Source organism: Macrobrachium rosenbergii, chromosome 47 (genome assembly GCF_040412425.1).
Source record: "Macrobrachium rosenbergii isolate ZJJX-2024 chromosome 47, ASM4041242v1, whole genome shotgun sequence".
Taxonomy (NCBI): Eukaryota; Metazoa; Arthropoda; class Malacostraca; order Decapoda; family Palaemonidae; genus Macrobrachium; species Macrobrachium rosenbergii.
This window is the reverse complement of record NC_089787.1, coordinates 21,975,873-21,990,623: the sequence shown is the minus strand read 5'-3', so window position 1 is coordinate 21,990,623 and position 14,751 is coordinate 21,975,873. Positions and strand designations below refer to the sequence as shown.

The 14,751-nt window shown below is 35.9% G+C and overlaps 2 protein-coding genes and 1 long non-coding RNA gene across 3 annotated transcripts in view; all 3 read left to right on the top strand.

Annotated features, from left to right (window-relative positions):
* LOC136830609 (uncharacterized) overlaps positions 1-3,927 on the top strand; it is a 4,356-nt gene extending 429 nt beyond the window's left edge. The window contains exons 1-2 of the mRNA XM_067090161.1: positions 1-502; positions 3,673-3,927. The exon at positions 1-502 is cut by the window's left edge and continues 429 nt beyond it. Of these exons, the coding sequence (XP_066946262.1) occupies positions 1-492 (492 nt within the window). The 3' untranslated portion in view covers positions 493-502; positions 3,673-3,927. The remainder of the gene's footprint in view (positions 503-3,672) is intronic.
* Positions 1,090-3,927, top strand: LOC136830608 (uncharacterized). Its single transcript, XM_067090160.1, has 2 exons — positions 1,090-2,286; positions 3,649-3,927. The coding sequence occupies exon 1, from the start codon at positions 1,704-1,706 to the stop codon at positions 2,274-2,276; it is 573 nt and encodes a 190-aa protein (XP_066946261.1). The 5' UTR covers positions 1,090-1,703; the 3' UTR covers positions 2,277-2,286; positions 3,649-3,927.
* A 1,313-nt stretch (positions 3,928-5,240) lies between these two features.
* On the top strand, positions 5,241-10,099 carry LOC136830607 (uncharacterized). The gene is made up of 4 exons (XR_010850680.1): positions 5,241-5,378; positions 6,641-6,855; positions 7,502-7,590; positions 8,396-10,099. It is a non-coding gene; the product is annotated as an uncharacterized lncRNA (long non-coding RNA).
* The last annotated feature ends 4,652 nt before the right edge of the window (positions 10,100-14,751 follow it).

Below are 14,751 nucleotides of genomic sequence, written 5' to 3'. Positions count from 1 at the left end.
TCCTCCTCCAAACACAACTTGACTTCCGAGAACGACGAGCGCGCCAGACGCTGCAGGGTGGAACTGCATCGTAGGCCTATCGTAGGCATCCTCGGCTACCACTGGGCGCTCTACTTCAGGTGGGAGGACGGCTACGACATGCACTACGAGGCAACGGACGTCAACAAGCTCCTCATCGCCCGCTGCGGCCGAGGGAAACCCGAACAGACAGTCGATCCTTTACAAGCAGTAGGCCTAGCGGTAACAGCCCTGGTCACAGACCTCGGAACGAAGGTGATCTCTCCGAAGAGGGTGAATCTCTGCGCCAGGGAGAACCCCTACAACGGAAAGAAATACAGCCTGACGAAGATGAACTGCCAGGTGTGGGCCGAGCAGCTGGCGTCGGATTTGGGAATCAGCATTCCCATGACGGTCAACATCCTGAAGTACATTCCCGGAGCGGAGCTCCTGGACGAACTCCTCGGGCCCTCAACAACTGCGTCCAAGAAATAAGAATTGGCTGGTGAGTGTAAACAGGTACATTATTCATTTATTTATTTATATATTTCTAGTTGTCTCTGAGTTGTATTTTTTTTCAGTGCTTGTGTGTACAAGATACCCAGTAAACATGGTATTTTCCCCCTTTAGAGAGAGGGTACGTGCCCGGATCCGTTGTCAGTGAATCGGGTATTAAAGTTAGTTGGGCTTGGTCGCTGATAGTGAGAGAAGAGAGAGAGAGAGAGAGAGAGAGAGAGAGAGAGAGAGAGAGAGAGAGAGAGAGAGAGAATTAGATAATTTTAAAATTATCTATATTAATTAATTAATGAATATATATATATATATATATATATATATATATATATATATATATATATATATATATATATATATATATATATATATATATTACTGAAAGGACCACATTCAAACTGGATGGTAGATACCGTTCAGTTTGAATGAGGTCCTTTCAGTAATTCTACTAATGCACAGAGCAATTGTGTATGTGATAAAGTTAATATATATATATGTGTGTGTGTGTGTGAAATTTTTAATAATTAATATGGATATTTTTAAAGTTATCCTAATTCTCTCTCTCTCTCTCTCTCTCTCTCTCTCTCTCTCTCTCTCTCTCTCTCTCTGTGTGTGTGTGTGTGTGTGTGTGTGTGTGTGTGTGTGTATCTTGTAAAAGGTAGCAATCCTGTTATTCAAACCTCCATCTTTCCAGTGGTCATTCATATTGATGAAAGTATTATTTCTGCTTACCTTTTGCATAAATGAATTGCCCTGAATTCTCTCTCTCTCTCTCTCTCTCTCTCTCTCTCTCTCTCTCTCTCTCTTCCTGTCATTCATAAATGAAGAGGCAACAGCTAAATGAATTCAAATCTAATTGGGTGAATTCAAAAGGACCACAGTTCTGAAGTATGGTCTTCCAAAGGTCTGGAAGGTTGAATTTCACATCTGTCATTCACAGAATTTACAGAATCATTTCCCAAATATACCCAACAAGCACTAATAGGAAGGAGGTGACATCACGCCCACCCGGTATGGGATTCAACATCCAGTATCAGTCAATGTCGCGAGTCAGCACATAGATAAACAGAAAGGGATTCTCGCCCTGCAGAAAAGCACTCCTCCCACTGTTTAAGGGACCCAGTGCGTCTCTGACATCGGGGGCGCTCTCTGCAATACGTCGGCGTGAACGAGGAAGCAGAAGAGATTAGAAGATGGCCTCCTCCTCCTCCTCCTCCTCCTCCTCCTCCTCCTCCTCCTCCTCCTCCTCCTCCTCCTCCTCCTCCTCCAGACACAACTTGACTCCAGAGAATGACGAACGCGCCAGAAAGTGCAAGGTGGAACTGCACCGTAGGCCTGTCGCAACGATCCTCGGCTACCACTGGGCCCTCTACTTCCAGTGGGAGGACGGCTACGACATGCACTACGAGGCCACGGACGTCGACAACCTCCTCATCGCCCGCTGCGGCCGAGGAAAACCTGAGAATGGGGTGAATTTGCTTAATGCGTTTCATGTTTTACAAGTAGGTCTTGGGTTGAACACTCTGGTGATTAACCTCGGTACTAAAGTGATGTCTCCGAAGAGGGTGAATCTGTACGCCAGGGAGAACCCCCACAACGGGGCGGACTACAGCCTGACGAAGATGAACTGCCAAGTGTGGGCCAAGCAGCTGGCATCAGATTTGGGAATCACCATTCCGATCCCGGTCAATATCCTGAAGCACATTCCCGGAGCAAAGCTCCTCGATAAAATGTCCGGTTCGTCAAAGAGTCCGTCCAAGAAATAAGAATTGGCTGGTGAGTGTACACAGATATATTATTTATTTATTTATTTATATATTTTTAGTTGTCTGAGTTGCTTTTTTCTCCAGTGAATGTGTGTAAAGGAGACCCAGTAAGGATGGTATTTTCCCCCTTTAGAGAGAGAGGAACGTGCCGGATCAGTTGCCAGTGAATTGGGTATCGAAGTTAGTTGGGCTGGGTCGCTGATAGGGCAATATATATATATATATATATATATATATATATATATATATATATATATATATATATATATATATATATATATATATATACATATATATATATATATATATATATATATATATATATATATATATATATATATATATATATATATATATATATATATATATGTATATATATATATATATATATACATACACTAATGTTATTCAGTGTCGTGATTATTCAGAAGGAGTTGTCCTTCCTTCTTTAATATTAGCAATGCTTACTGCCTCATGCCAGGGGTTTCCTTTTGTTGTGAACACGGACGTGAGTGTGCATACATCATCTGAGTCGCACAAACGGGGTTGAGGAGATAGCAGAACGTAAGAGGAGCCTCATGGAACGTTCTCTTCAAATGCAATCTGTCAGCGCTGTATTAATCTGCCTTAGCTCCGCCCTGCCACTCAAATTTGGTCTCACAATAATGAAAAGGAAGATTTGTATTAGAAAAAAAAAAAAACAAACATATCACTTCAAAAGATCAATTTTCACCTCGCGTGGGAGGGAACAAACATATCACTTCAAAAGATCAATTTTCACTTCGTGTGGGAGGGACTTTTGAGACCAACACTTGCAGCAGCTTTTGAAGGACAGGTAACTTGGTGCCACAATCTGACAGGTGTGCTGCAATCACAGAGTTGCCAGTTAGACTATTTCTTCATTCTGTATCTTTTTTTTTTTCTCTGCTAACAGATCTCTTCTGTCTGTATTTCCTATTGCCTTCTGTCATTTCTTTCAAACTAAGACTGTAATATTCTTTGGAAGCTTGAATTTCAAGTCAGTGGGCCCTGTGGGCTTGTCCCATGTGAATATGAGTTTATCTTTTGAATAATAATAATAATAATAATAATAATAATAATAATAATAATAATAATAATAATAATAATAATAATAATAATACGTATCTGTAATTATGTCTGCATTTAGACAAAAGAATTGAAATGAGATGCCATAAGGAATTGAATGTAGTTTATGAAAATAATTAAAATAATTATATATATATATATATATATATATATATATATATATATATATATATATATATATATATATATATATATATATATATATACATGCATGTATGTATGTATAATGACAACATTTTAAACTGTTTTTCCTTCTTCCCAACAGTAATATGTGTACATCTCTCTTCAGGAACATTCAAGAAGAAGAAAAACATGGAAAATATAATGAAATTTTTCCAGTTACCACTTCATTCCGCTGTCATTAGACCACAAGAAGAAGATAAATGTATTGACCTGAATAATGTCAATAACGTTATTTTCTATCCAGTGATTTGCTTGTTTATTTGAGTTTGTGATTTGTGTATGATTAATTCTCCAGAGTGAAGTCATATGTGTATTTTGTTAGCTTTCTATTTTCAGAACGAAATAAAATTATTAAAATTGGGCCCAGCTGATTTTTTTCCCCTCCGAATATCTGTTCTTTAATTATTAGATTTTTTAGTTTAATTCACCCTTTAGGTTCACGGCTCATTCCCTGAGGTACTCCCCAAATGCCATACATTTCTCTAAACAAGGAATGAAGTTATTTACACTCTTATTCATTATGGAAGAACAGATATCGAAGGAACATTTAAGACTGGCTTACAATTAAACCCCCATTTACTTTATGGTAGTTTTGACTAAATAAAATACACAGTGGCGTAGTTTGCGTTCCATCAGTGGGGCCAAGATATTTTTTTTTTGGGAGTGGCCAAAGGAAATTACACAAAACTAATGTACCAATTCTGTAATTAGTAAAATATACTGTTCTCGAGTGTATAAATCCATGTGAATGAAGGAAAATCAAAGTATTAGTAATTAGTAAACCTGTATTTGAAATTATAGAGCTCATTTTCAATTAATTTTCAACTCTTACTATATGCAAATGTATCAAATACTGTAAGGGTTAAAGTTTAGCTACAAAGGGAATTTCAACTTGGGGGGCGGGAGAGGGCACCGCCGGCCCGCCCCAAGCGGCGCCACTGAAGATACATTGACATAAAACGGAAATTTTATGTCGAAAATGAAGTAATTTCTTGGATTATATTTTTAATCGTTGTTTTATATATCACAAAGTACTCTGAAGTGTTTTGACATAAAAAAAAACTCGAAGAAATGTGGGCATCAACGAGTTATCAGTTGCGCTCAAGATGCTATTTCGGCCAACCTTAAACCGTTCTCTTAGACACTCTGAGTCGTATAGGTTGTATAATGTGAATATTTGTAAATATCAGGTAATTTCGAATGGCTTGTATCAAAGGTTTTCACATCGATAATTTCCATTTTTACAATTTAAGAACCTTTTTTATTCGACAACATTAGCTTATAGGTGCTAAGATTCTACAGATCTTTCCTAGATAGTGACCCCCAAGGGTTTTCTGGAGTCCTCATCTAGGACTAATATTTCTTGGGGGTCATTATCTTTATATTACAGTCTTTTTTATGTTTTTACGCTAATCCTCAACGGGCTTGTACTAAATACGCCGTAAAACCCTTGGGTTGGGGTCACTATCTAGGAAAGATCCTAAAATTCTATTACATTCTCTTATAATATTATGGTTCAGTAGAAATCTGAGTTTCACGAAACGTTACTCCTGCTGCCAACAGATGTCACCACCGTCGTGTTGTTGTGGTGACGTCATAGTTACTCGAAGAGTGTTCTCTCACTGCTCAAGACTCCTTGCTCCTTTCCGGCCAAGTCTGATAGGCAAGGGTTCAGTCTTCAGTTGTCCTCAGAAGGAGGTGGACGAATTTGTGTCAGTAACTGAAGTCGTATAGAAAATCTCTAAAAAAAAAAACATAATTTTCATTTGATGTTATTGTTTATGAATATCTAAGGTGCTTGCAGTTTTTCTCGTAAGTCCCTTCGTTACTGAAGAATTGCTGTTAAGTTTTTATAAGTAGAAAAATAAGGCTGTAGATCATGTTGCTTTATAGCTAATCATTCCTGTGGGGGACTCGGCCACTGCAAAACAGTGACACTTGTTGGTGAATATCACTTTTTCCCTTTAATGCATAACCGCGTACATCGTCCGCCTGGAATGGAACGTGTGACTAAAACTAGCAAGTTTATGGTCCAGCTTCGTTTTAATTTGGTTCTTGTGACAAGGTCTTAGTTTCCAGATTGAGTGAAAGATGGTAATCTTTGGGAAAAGTGAGTATGTGTTATATTAACCGTCATAAGTGCTTTCCATGATAAGGAAAAGGTAAGTGAATGTGGCTATTTGGTAAATATGGCTACTTGGTTATCATCAGGCGAGGATAATTAGCAGGCAATGTTAAAACATCAGAAAATAAAGAATAAATGCTAGCTCGTTAATCTGACCTTAAATATGAAAATTAGTGTATTTTGAGTATTCGTATAGTAACTAATAATGCTTGTAAAGTATGAAAATAGAAACGTTTTTGTTAATTTCAAGTTAATTAGGTATTCTGGTACTGAGCAAGCTTAATATTGTCCGTGTTTAATAAGTGGCTACAAAACCTTAACCTAACCTAACCCGATGATTACCGGCCACCATAAATTAATGTGACTTTTTTCTTGTGACTTTTTTCCTAGCAAAAATTTACTTTTTTTCTGTGACTTTTTTCCTCTGACTTTATTACTGGCCACCAGATTTGGGGATGGTACCAACTGACAGTTTTTTTAATAAACTTGGTGAGGCTTCTTTGGGGAAATGTATTATTTAAGTATAATAAAACAAACTGTTGGGTTGAAGTCAGAAGTTCAGAATGTTTCAGGGTGGGTTTTGCAGAAACTTAAAAATAATACAGTTGAAGTTCTGGACAGGGAACTCGAAAGAAACTAAGCAAAACTAGAAACAATTAGTTTGTGTGAGAGTTATCACTTCCAATAGCTCCCAGAATAGTCTCGACGATAGTTGCTAAAGTAACCAGTAATTATACTTGGCAATGAAGTAAAGCATTACGTCATGCATAAATTCTAAAGAAAAAATAAATATGGAATCCTGAAATTTTAGAAGTGCTTTTTGTACTTTAATTTGTAAAAATTGTTGGGAAATTGTTGATAGTTTCGTGTATCAAAGTTATAATTAGGCCTAAGTATTATTAAGAGATGCAGTAATAATCTATTTTTTACCATAAGCTTTTTCTTTCAGAGATAATGTCTCCAGAGGAAATTAACCCAGTGGGTCTCAACAAGTCTTCTTCCTCCCATGCTGTGTCCTACCTTGATTGCTACACACCGCAGTTGCCATCAGCTGGGTACCCAAGTGGCTGCTTGTGTCCAGAGGAATACAGTGGATCTTCAGAAAATGGAGCTACAGACGTTTCTTCCCTGTGGAATCGAACTCTGGTGTCTCTAGCTGATGAGGTAAGGTGGCCAATTTTGAGTGAGTTACATTTAACAGAACTCTTCAAACATTACCAGTCATGTTGTTGAGGCTGGATGGAGTTTTAGGGGATGTCCTTGATAAAACACTTACAGATTTGTCATGAAAAAGACCCTGTTATTATTATTATTATTATTATTATTATTATTATTATTATTATTATTATTATTGTTATTGTTATTGTTATTGTTATTGTTATTGTTATTGTTATTGTTATTGTTATTATTATTATTATTATTATTATTATTATTATTATTATTATTATTATTATTATTATTCAGTAGATGAAACCTATTCATATGGAACAAGCCCACCAAAGGGGCCATTGACTTGAAAGTCAAGCTTAAAAAAGAATGTGGTGTTCATTAGGAAGAAGTAAGAGGAAGTAAAGGGAAAATGCAGAAAGAAGAGATCCCACTTATTAAAAAAGAGGGAATAAATTGACAAATAGATAAATAGGTAAAAATGTATTAAAATGCAAGAAGAATTAGTGTCTCTCTGATAGAAGCTATTGCATATTATGCTCGAGTCTTGGTGATAGCTAATGCTGTCAATATTTTCATACCTTGTAAACAAAAGAGACCTCAGATTTCCATGACACAATTGACCTAGTTTCTCGTCTTTCAGGTGTTCTATGGCTTGGGGTTCTTGAACAAAGTAATCTACGAATCTTGGCGAAAATAATCTTAAAGAATCTATGTAGCACTGTAACAAAGGTAGGTGTTTAATCTTGAAATGGGGCTTATTTTTATAAATACATCGCGTTGGGGGTAGGAAGAATTGTTCAGATGGATCCAAGACTTCATCTTTTGTTTTATATTACTGCAACTCAGATATTACAATGAAAAGTTTTGGATTTGGGCCTAAGACTGAACGAAAATTGTTACTGTGGAAATTTCATGTTATTTAAGACTTACTGTAGTTCTTCCTGCATCTTTTCCAAAAAAAAAATTATTGGTCAGTCCTAGCGTATTATTGGTTTGGTATCTGACACTTACAGTGAGAAACCCAGTAGGTGAGAGCAGGGAAACTAATTTTTCCTAAAAATTATTGAGCCAACCAGGGTAAACCTCAGGGGATTTGAGACTGGTTCAGAGAAGGGTTGGGCCCTCCAAGGGTTAATGAATTTCACCAGACTGTGAAGCTATGGAAAAGGATTCGTACGGAAAATGATTCATATAAGCTATGGTCAGGCCAAAGAACTTAGATACAAATGAAATTTTCCATTCATTGACTGAAATTGACACTAAGGATGACCTGCTACTTTTCACGGAAATTTGGATTGGAAATAAAAGCTTTTACTATATCAACATTTAATGTAGGTTTTACTGAACAAAGTTCAGTTTTTTGTCTCGAACGAAACACTGGAGAGGTACCTGCCCCATCTGGGTGCCCAACTGAGCCCCTCCTAGTGAAAAGGACACAAGTAGTGGGTGCTTGGGGCATGGTTATGATTGTAATATTTTATTAGCAAGAAATATCTCCAAGTTCACGTGACTGATTTGTTCCTCTTTCTTTCAGAAGCTCTGCAGTTGTCAGGTGGAATATTGAACATCCTGAGGAATATTACAAGACTTTCTACACTGAGCAAGTGGAATATCAAACATCCTGAGGAATATTACAAGACTTTCTACAATGAGCAAGTGGAATATCAAACATCCTGAGGAATATTACAAGACTTTCTACAATGAGCAAGTGGAATATTAAACATCCTGAGGAATATTACAAGACTTTCTACAATGAGCAAGTGGAATATTAAACATCCTGAGGAATATCAAAAGATTCTGCAACAACAAACACTCTTCACTACTACTTATTTGTATCAGATTCTCATAATTTGCCTGTGCAATTTTACCATTGGTAGTGAAGTATCAGCTGATTACTAGCCATTAAGTAATCAAATATGTTTTAGGATGCATGGTTATTAAATATCTCGTCAGCTTAATCTCTGTATGTTTCAGTGTACATAGCTTTTAATTTAAAGTACTTATCACTTTATAGTATTTGGAGATAGGTCAGTATATGTCAGACCAATTATTGTTGAAGTATCTGGTCAATTTAATATCGGCCATCAGGTGGAATAGAACAAATTAGGATATATAGTTTCTTTGCCTTATTAGTTTTGCATCTAAACCTCTAGGTGCTACCATTTGTATCAGGATAACCTACTATGCATTTTTTTTAGAATTCTTAGCAGATTAATATCAGCTGTCAAGTAGGTTAGGATGCATTCTGATTGTAATATTCTAATATCAGGCTAGTTCAGTATGCTGCTTCATACATCAGTACCATATCAGGTACTGGGCAGTCTCAAGTTCCAAGGTACATCTAACCTTGGTTTTTAATTGGTTAAATACCGGTTAATTTAACGGTTCTAAGTACCTAACTCTCCGAGAATTATTTATTTTTGCATGACAATAATTCAGCAGATATCTTGATACTAGATTAATAGATTAATAGAATGTAATTCTGATAGTGTCAAGTTCCTACAAGCAATTAGCTAGTAGTTCATTAGTTAAGCAGAATAGTTTAAGTTGGTTTACCAAGATTTCTTTGTGGTAACTCAGATACTTTCGAGCCAACTTCCATTAGGGCAGAGACTTAGAGGCAAAGGTTCTCTAACATTCCTCGTAGTCTTTATCATTAGCTTGTTACAATGATTAAGTTATAGCCAAGTTTAGAATGAATTTCTTAATAGCTTTTTGTATTAGTGTAATGTACCAGAAGCTCTGGTACTTCTCCTATTTAGATACTTAGATTAAGTAAAGGCTTGGCTTAATATTGAGGGATATTGCAGTCCAAAGTATCTACAATTTGCTTTCCAGGGCTGGGTGTATGTCAGAGGACAGTTGACTCATTTTTGCCTGAAATTGACAAACGGAGAGTTTGTCACAGATTTTAAGTACATTAGTCCAACTACGTACAGACATTACCATGAAAATAATGCATTTTGTTTCAATATTAAACATACTTTAATTAAGAGTGAATACTGTAAATACTGCCATCGAGAGCCTGGTTTTCATGGCTTCTCTGCATATATCAAGACACTGCTGGCATTAGAAGGGTTATCTACTTAAAGGGATTTTGGTATTGTTGCCAATGGTATTTCAGGTATATGAATTAGTAGGAAAACTCAAATGAAAATTGCAACTTTTAATGGGGGTTTGGTATTATAAAAAAGAAAAGAAAAATGGGATGTTTTAGGAGTGAAAATCACATAGCAAACTCAATAGGTGTACTTTCTGAAAGATTAAAGTTAACTAGAGAACTGTCCAATACTTTCCTACTAGCTCAGTAGATGTATCCCAGTCCTTTGTTGTGAATTGGAAATTCACATCTTACTAAACTTCTTAGCTATTAGGATAATTGCTATTTATTTAACTCTCATTATCAGGATGTTTCATGAGACAACTAAGTCATAAGTATATCTTTCCTTGTAAGGTTCCCGCGGGGAGACTGATTTTCTAGAAATGTAGAAACTGGAATAAGAAAATTGTTACAGAAATGAAAAGTCGATGGAAATACTTTAGGGAAGTGATAGAAAGCAAAGGGAAGAAATTAAGTGATCTTTGGAGTCTTGTTATAGGTATGCTTGCTCTATGAATGACTGTATTAAGCCTAGTAGCCTTTTCTAAAGTATAGATCACTTCAGGGCACCTGTGAAATTTCGAACAGTTACCAAAGTGGAATTTCAGAGGCAGAGTTTTGTCTTTGCTTAAGAACAAATTCATTTGGACAATGTTCTTATTTGCGTTATGTTATAAAGAAATTCTTGAGATGTTTTTGACTCCACAAACGTAAATTCCTTGAAAAAATTCTCTTACATTCATTTGAATTTATTGGCCTCTTAAATTGCTAACATCCTAATGCTACAGTGTCTTGACATATGAAGATTTTTTAGAAGGTTTAAGATAAAAATCATTTTTATTTTTTATGTAAACGTGTTATGTACAATTCCCATTGAAATCTAGCTATATTTTCAAGTTTCCTTGGACTTTTAAAATTTTAAAAATGTTACTTTGAAAATTTTGGAACAAGGGAAATTTTTGTAATACCAATTTGTACTTTATAATTGTACGAGGACTTCTGTTTGTAATACCAAATTGTATATAGATTTTTTGTACAAGGACTTCTGCATTTCTGCTTTTTTGCTCAGTTCTCATAAAGTCTTTTTAACTGTCATTTTAATGAGAAGGTAACTAGGGCTATTAGTTAATGGCAAGACCAAAGAAAGTCTAAAGATAAATGAAAAGAGAAGGCACTAAGTAATTCATCAAATCTGTGATTGTATATAGTGCCTCCTTTAGTATGGTAATTTATGGTATGTCACTTACAAATTACAATTCCAATTCAAGTTTCAGGAATGTGGGAATTTGGAGAGCCAGGGCATAAAGAATTGCTTTCTTTAGTCAAAATCTTCTAAAACTTTTGAAACAGCAATAATTTTGTGTAGTATTATCAGGTCTGGAATCAGGTGCTGTGATATTTTTGTTAATACAGCTGAAAAATCTCTCTCTCTCTCTCTCTCTCTCTCTCTCTCTCTCTCTCTCTCTCTCTCTCTCTCTCTCTCTCGCGCGCGCGCGCGCACAAGCCTGAGCTTTATATCTGAATTAACCTCTCTCCCTCTGTCTATCTCGCTCACAACCTTGAAAATTTTCTCTCTCTCTCTCTCTCTCTCTCTCTCTCTCTCTCTCTCTCTCTCTCTCTCTCTCTGTGTGTGTGTGTGTGTGCGTGCCTGCCTGCTATGCTCCAATTAATCTGCCTTTCTTGCTTAAGCACCTCTGTGCATTTTACGTTTGAAAAATCCTTTATTGCAGAGCTGAGGTATCCCTGCTCACTTAATGCTTCGCTGAAGTCTTAACATGCTTCTCCGAAGCTTCATTTCACACTCCATATATTGCTGAAGCCCTGCATACACTGTGGATGCTTTGAAGCATTAGTACACTCGAGACACACATTGCTGAGGAGTGTAGTACACACTATGTGCTTTGCCGAAGCCCCCTATACATACTATATGCTATGAAGGAGCTTTGGCTGTTTCATCCCCTCACAGGGAGTAAGTACTCTGCTTTCAGTAGTTTCACTTTTTCTTCCAAAGTTTTTCCTCTAACATTTTTCTAACATTTTCACCCTTTACATTTTTATAACATATCCACTCAACTTTTTTCTAACATTTTCACTCTTATTTTCCAACATTCGCTCTTAACATTTTCACTCCTAACATATTCTAACATTCACTCTTAATATTTTTTCCTCTTGACATTTTCACTCTTAATATTTTTCTAACATTTTCTCACAACATTTCTCCTTTTAACATTCTGACCCTTCAGGACCTCACTCTTAACATTAATAGCTGTTCAGTTGTTCTATGGTCACAGATATTTAGATTTTGAGTCGTTAGGGTGTGAAGAAATTGCAGTAAAACCCTGTAAGTGTCAAGTTTTTTTGGTCATCATTGAATTCTTAAGTAAAATCTCAAGTCCAGTGTTTTAAATTTTGGGCATTTAATGTTTTGTGCAATGATTTATAAGTTGTGAGTTTCAGCTTATCTTAATTTTTGAGAAGGGAATCTTTTTTTTTCGGTACTGAAGAAAAATTAATTTTGTAAACATGTTAAGTTTTAGGAAGGCTGAAGTACAGAAGTCCTCATGTAAATATCCACTGTCTAAACAGATAACTGGAAAGATTTAAAATAAAGGAACTCCTTGGGGCCAGCATTGCAGTGCCTCGAGGAGGGAGTTGTCCTCAGCAGGAGGTAACAAACAGGTCAGTTATCAGCTTCGAAGTCGACTGAAAGAGCTGTTTTCTAAACTGACAGCTGATTTACCCAGATGGGAAAAAGTTCTGTGTAGACTTCTCTTGTGCTTTCTCAGATGTATTCCCGTTTTCTCTGTCACTGCTGAAGGATGTTAGTTGGTTTTAAATGTAAAAGGAGGATATTGTGTACAGGCAGACTTAAGTGGGGAGGGGTAAGGTTACCCCTGAGATAATCCTTGGCTGACGTTCTACTGTTATGGCTGTTATTTTGTACATTAGCAAATTCTGTGCTTGACTTTGTGGTTGTCTTGTGTAACTGGTATAGTGATCTGTAGATTTTTACAGGCGGAATTTTGTACCAAAAAGGTGTATAATGGCCCAAAAATCCTTATTTCATTTTCTCTTTGAATAACATGCTAAAAAACCTACGGGTTTCAAACAGTTTGACATTCTTCTTTCTGTTTTCTTTGAGATTTGGCACAAGACTTTCTCCCACTGCTTGTTACTGAATAAGTGTCTTGTATCTTGTATCTTGTAGAAAGCAAGAAGCAATAAGAAAAAAGACAAGTGGTTAATCTGTGTATATTTTCGAACGTGTTAAGCCACTGTGTCATTGGCTTTGTAACTGATAGGTGTCTTTCCTTAAGATCTGTGAAACAATCTAATTGTAAATATTTGTGGATATGATTTTTTATTTGTCTTCAGAGATATTTATATCTGAGAGTGGCTTGTTTTCACTGTGGATCACTGACTAAAATTACCTAGTATTGTGAGATGCAAAAACACTCGATACGAATGACTTCAGATTCTTAGATTACCTTTTTTTAGGAAAAATGGCCATTTCAGGGAAATTCACTTAGGGTTTGATTGACAGATTCCTTTCTTTAAGTTACTCTTTATTGGCTAAGTTTATCAACATTTTGGGATCGTCACTTTAAAAATTAAAGTTGAAGAAATCTTGTTTTCTTGGGGAAAATTTATCATTTTTGCTGACACCGTATCTTATGCTAATTTTTCGTCACAAAACTTTGCCTGAAACTTGTTTTAAAAGATTAGTAATTACTGAATGTCATTTATATTCTTCCAGATGTCTAAAAGGGTATAAATTAAGTGCGTAAGAATATTTAGAAAGTTGAACTTATCAGAAGTTATGCCTTTGGTCTTAGCATATAGGAAAACTTTTAATTATACTTTTGACACATGCTATCACTTCAAAAGGGGGTACCAGCTTGGGGCTCAAACGCTTTCCCGTCGTAGGCTTGGACACTTCATTCGTGTAATTGAAATAAAGAAGGGATAGATACCGCGATGGCCATGTGTTTAGGGGACGTGTGAGAAACCTTACAATTTCATAACATCGTCAGGAATTAGACCTAAAACGGGTGCATTTTAATCAAGTCTTGGTCGTGATCATTTTGACATTCTAGGAATTGTTGGTCTGTGGTGCTTTGAAACCTGACGCTTTGAGGTTTCAGAAGTTTGTGATATTTTGCATGCAGAAAGTTTGGTTTTGCTTGATATTTTTCTTGGAAATAAGTTGATAAAAACACAAAGTCTGTGCTTTTTTTTCATGATACTTTTGCCTTCAGAAATCATAGGTGGTTATGCCTTTGTAGTCCAAAAGTATATTGGTTTTTTATAGTTTTAGGGTTTCGGAATAACTGTTTCTTTGCAGCAGGTAATATTCTCCCTAAATCTGTAAGTTTGTGATAATTTAACATTTACCAAATCTGTTGATTAGTTGTACTGTCTATAAACTGTTGGCATTCAAATTTATGCAGTCAAGGTGTTAGGATTTGTGAGTTTTACTAAAGTATGTTAGTTTGTGTATTTTAAGAAATTCTGTTAATTTGTTTTTTATAGTATTATTTTTGTGGTATTTTATAGTCTCTGTGTTTTTATGGTAAGCTTTGTGTCTCTTTTTTTGGTTAGAAAGTCCTATTATTTTGTTTATTTTGGGGGTTGGGGTTAGAAAGCGTGTTTGTTTTCTCCTGATAGCCTGTTGGCTTGTATGGTTTTATTTTGGTAGAAAATTTTGATTTTCTGACTAAAAAGTTTTTTTCTTTTTTGCAAAGGAGTTCTATGTTTTTTTTTTCAGAGGAATTCTACGTTTTTCTTTT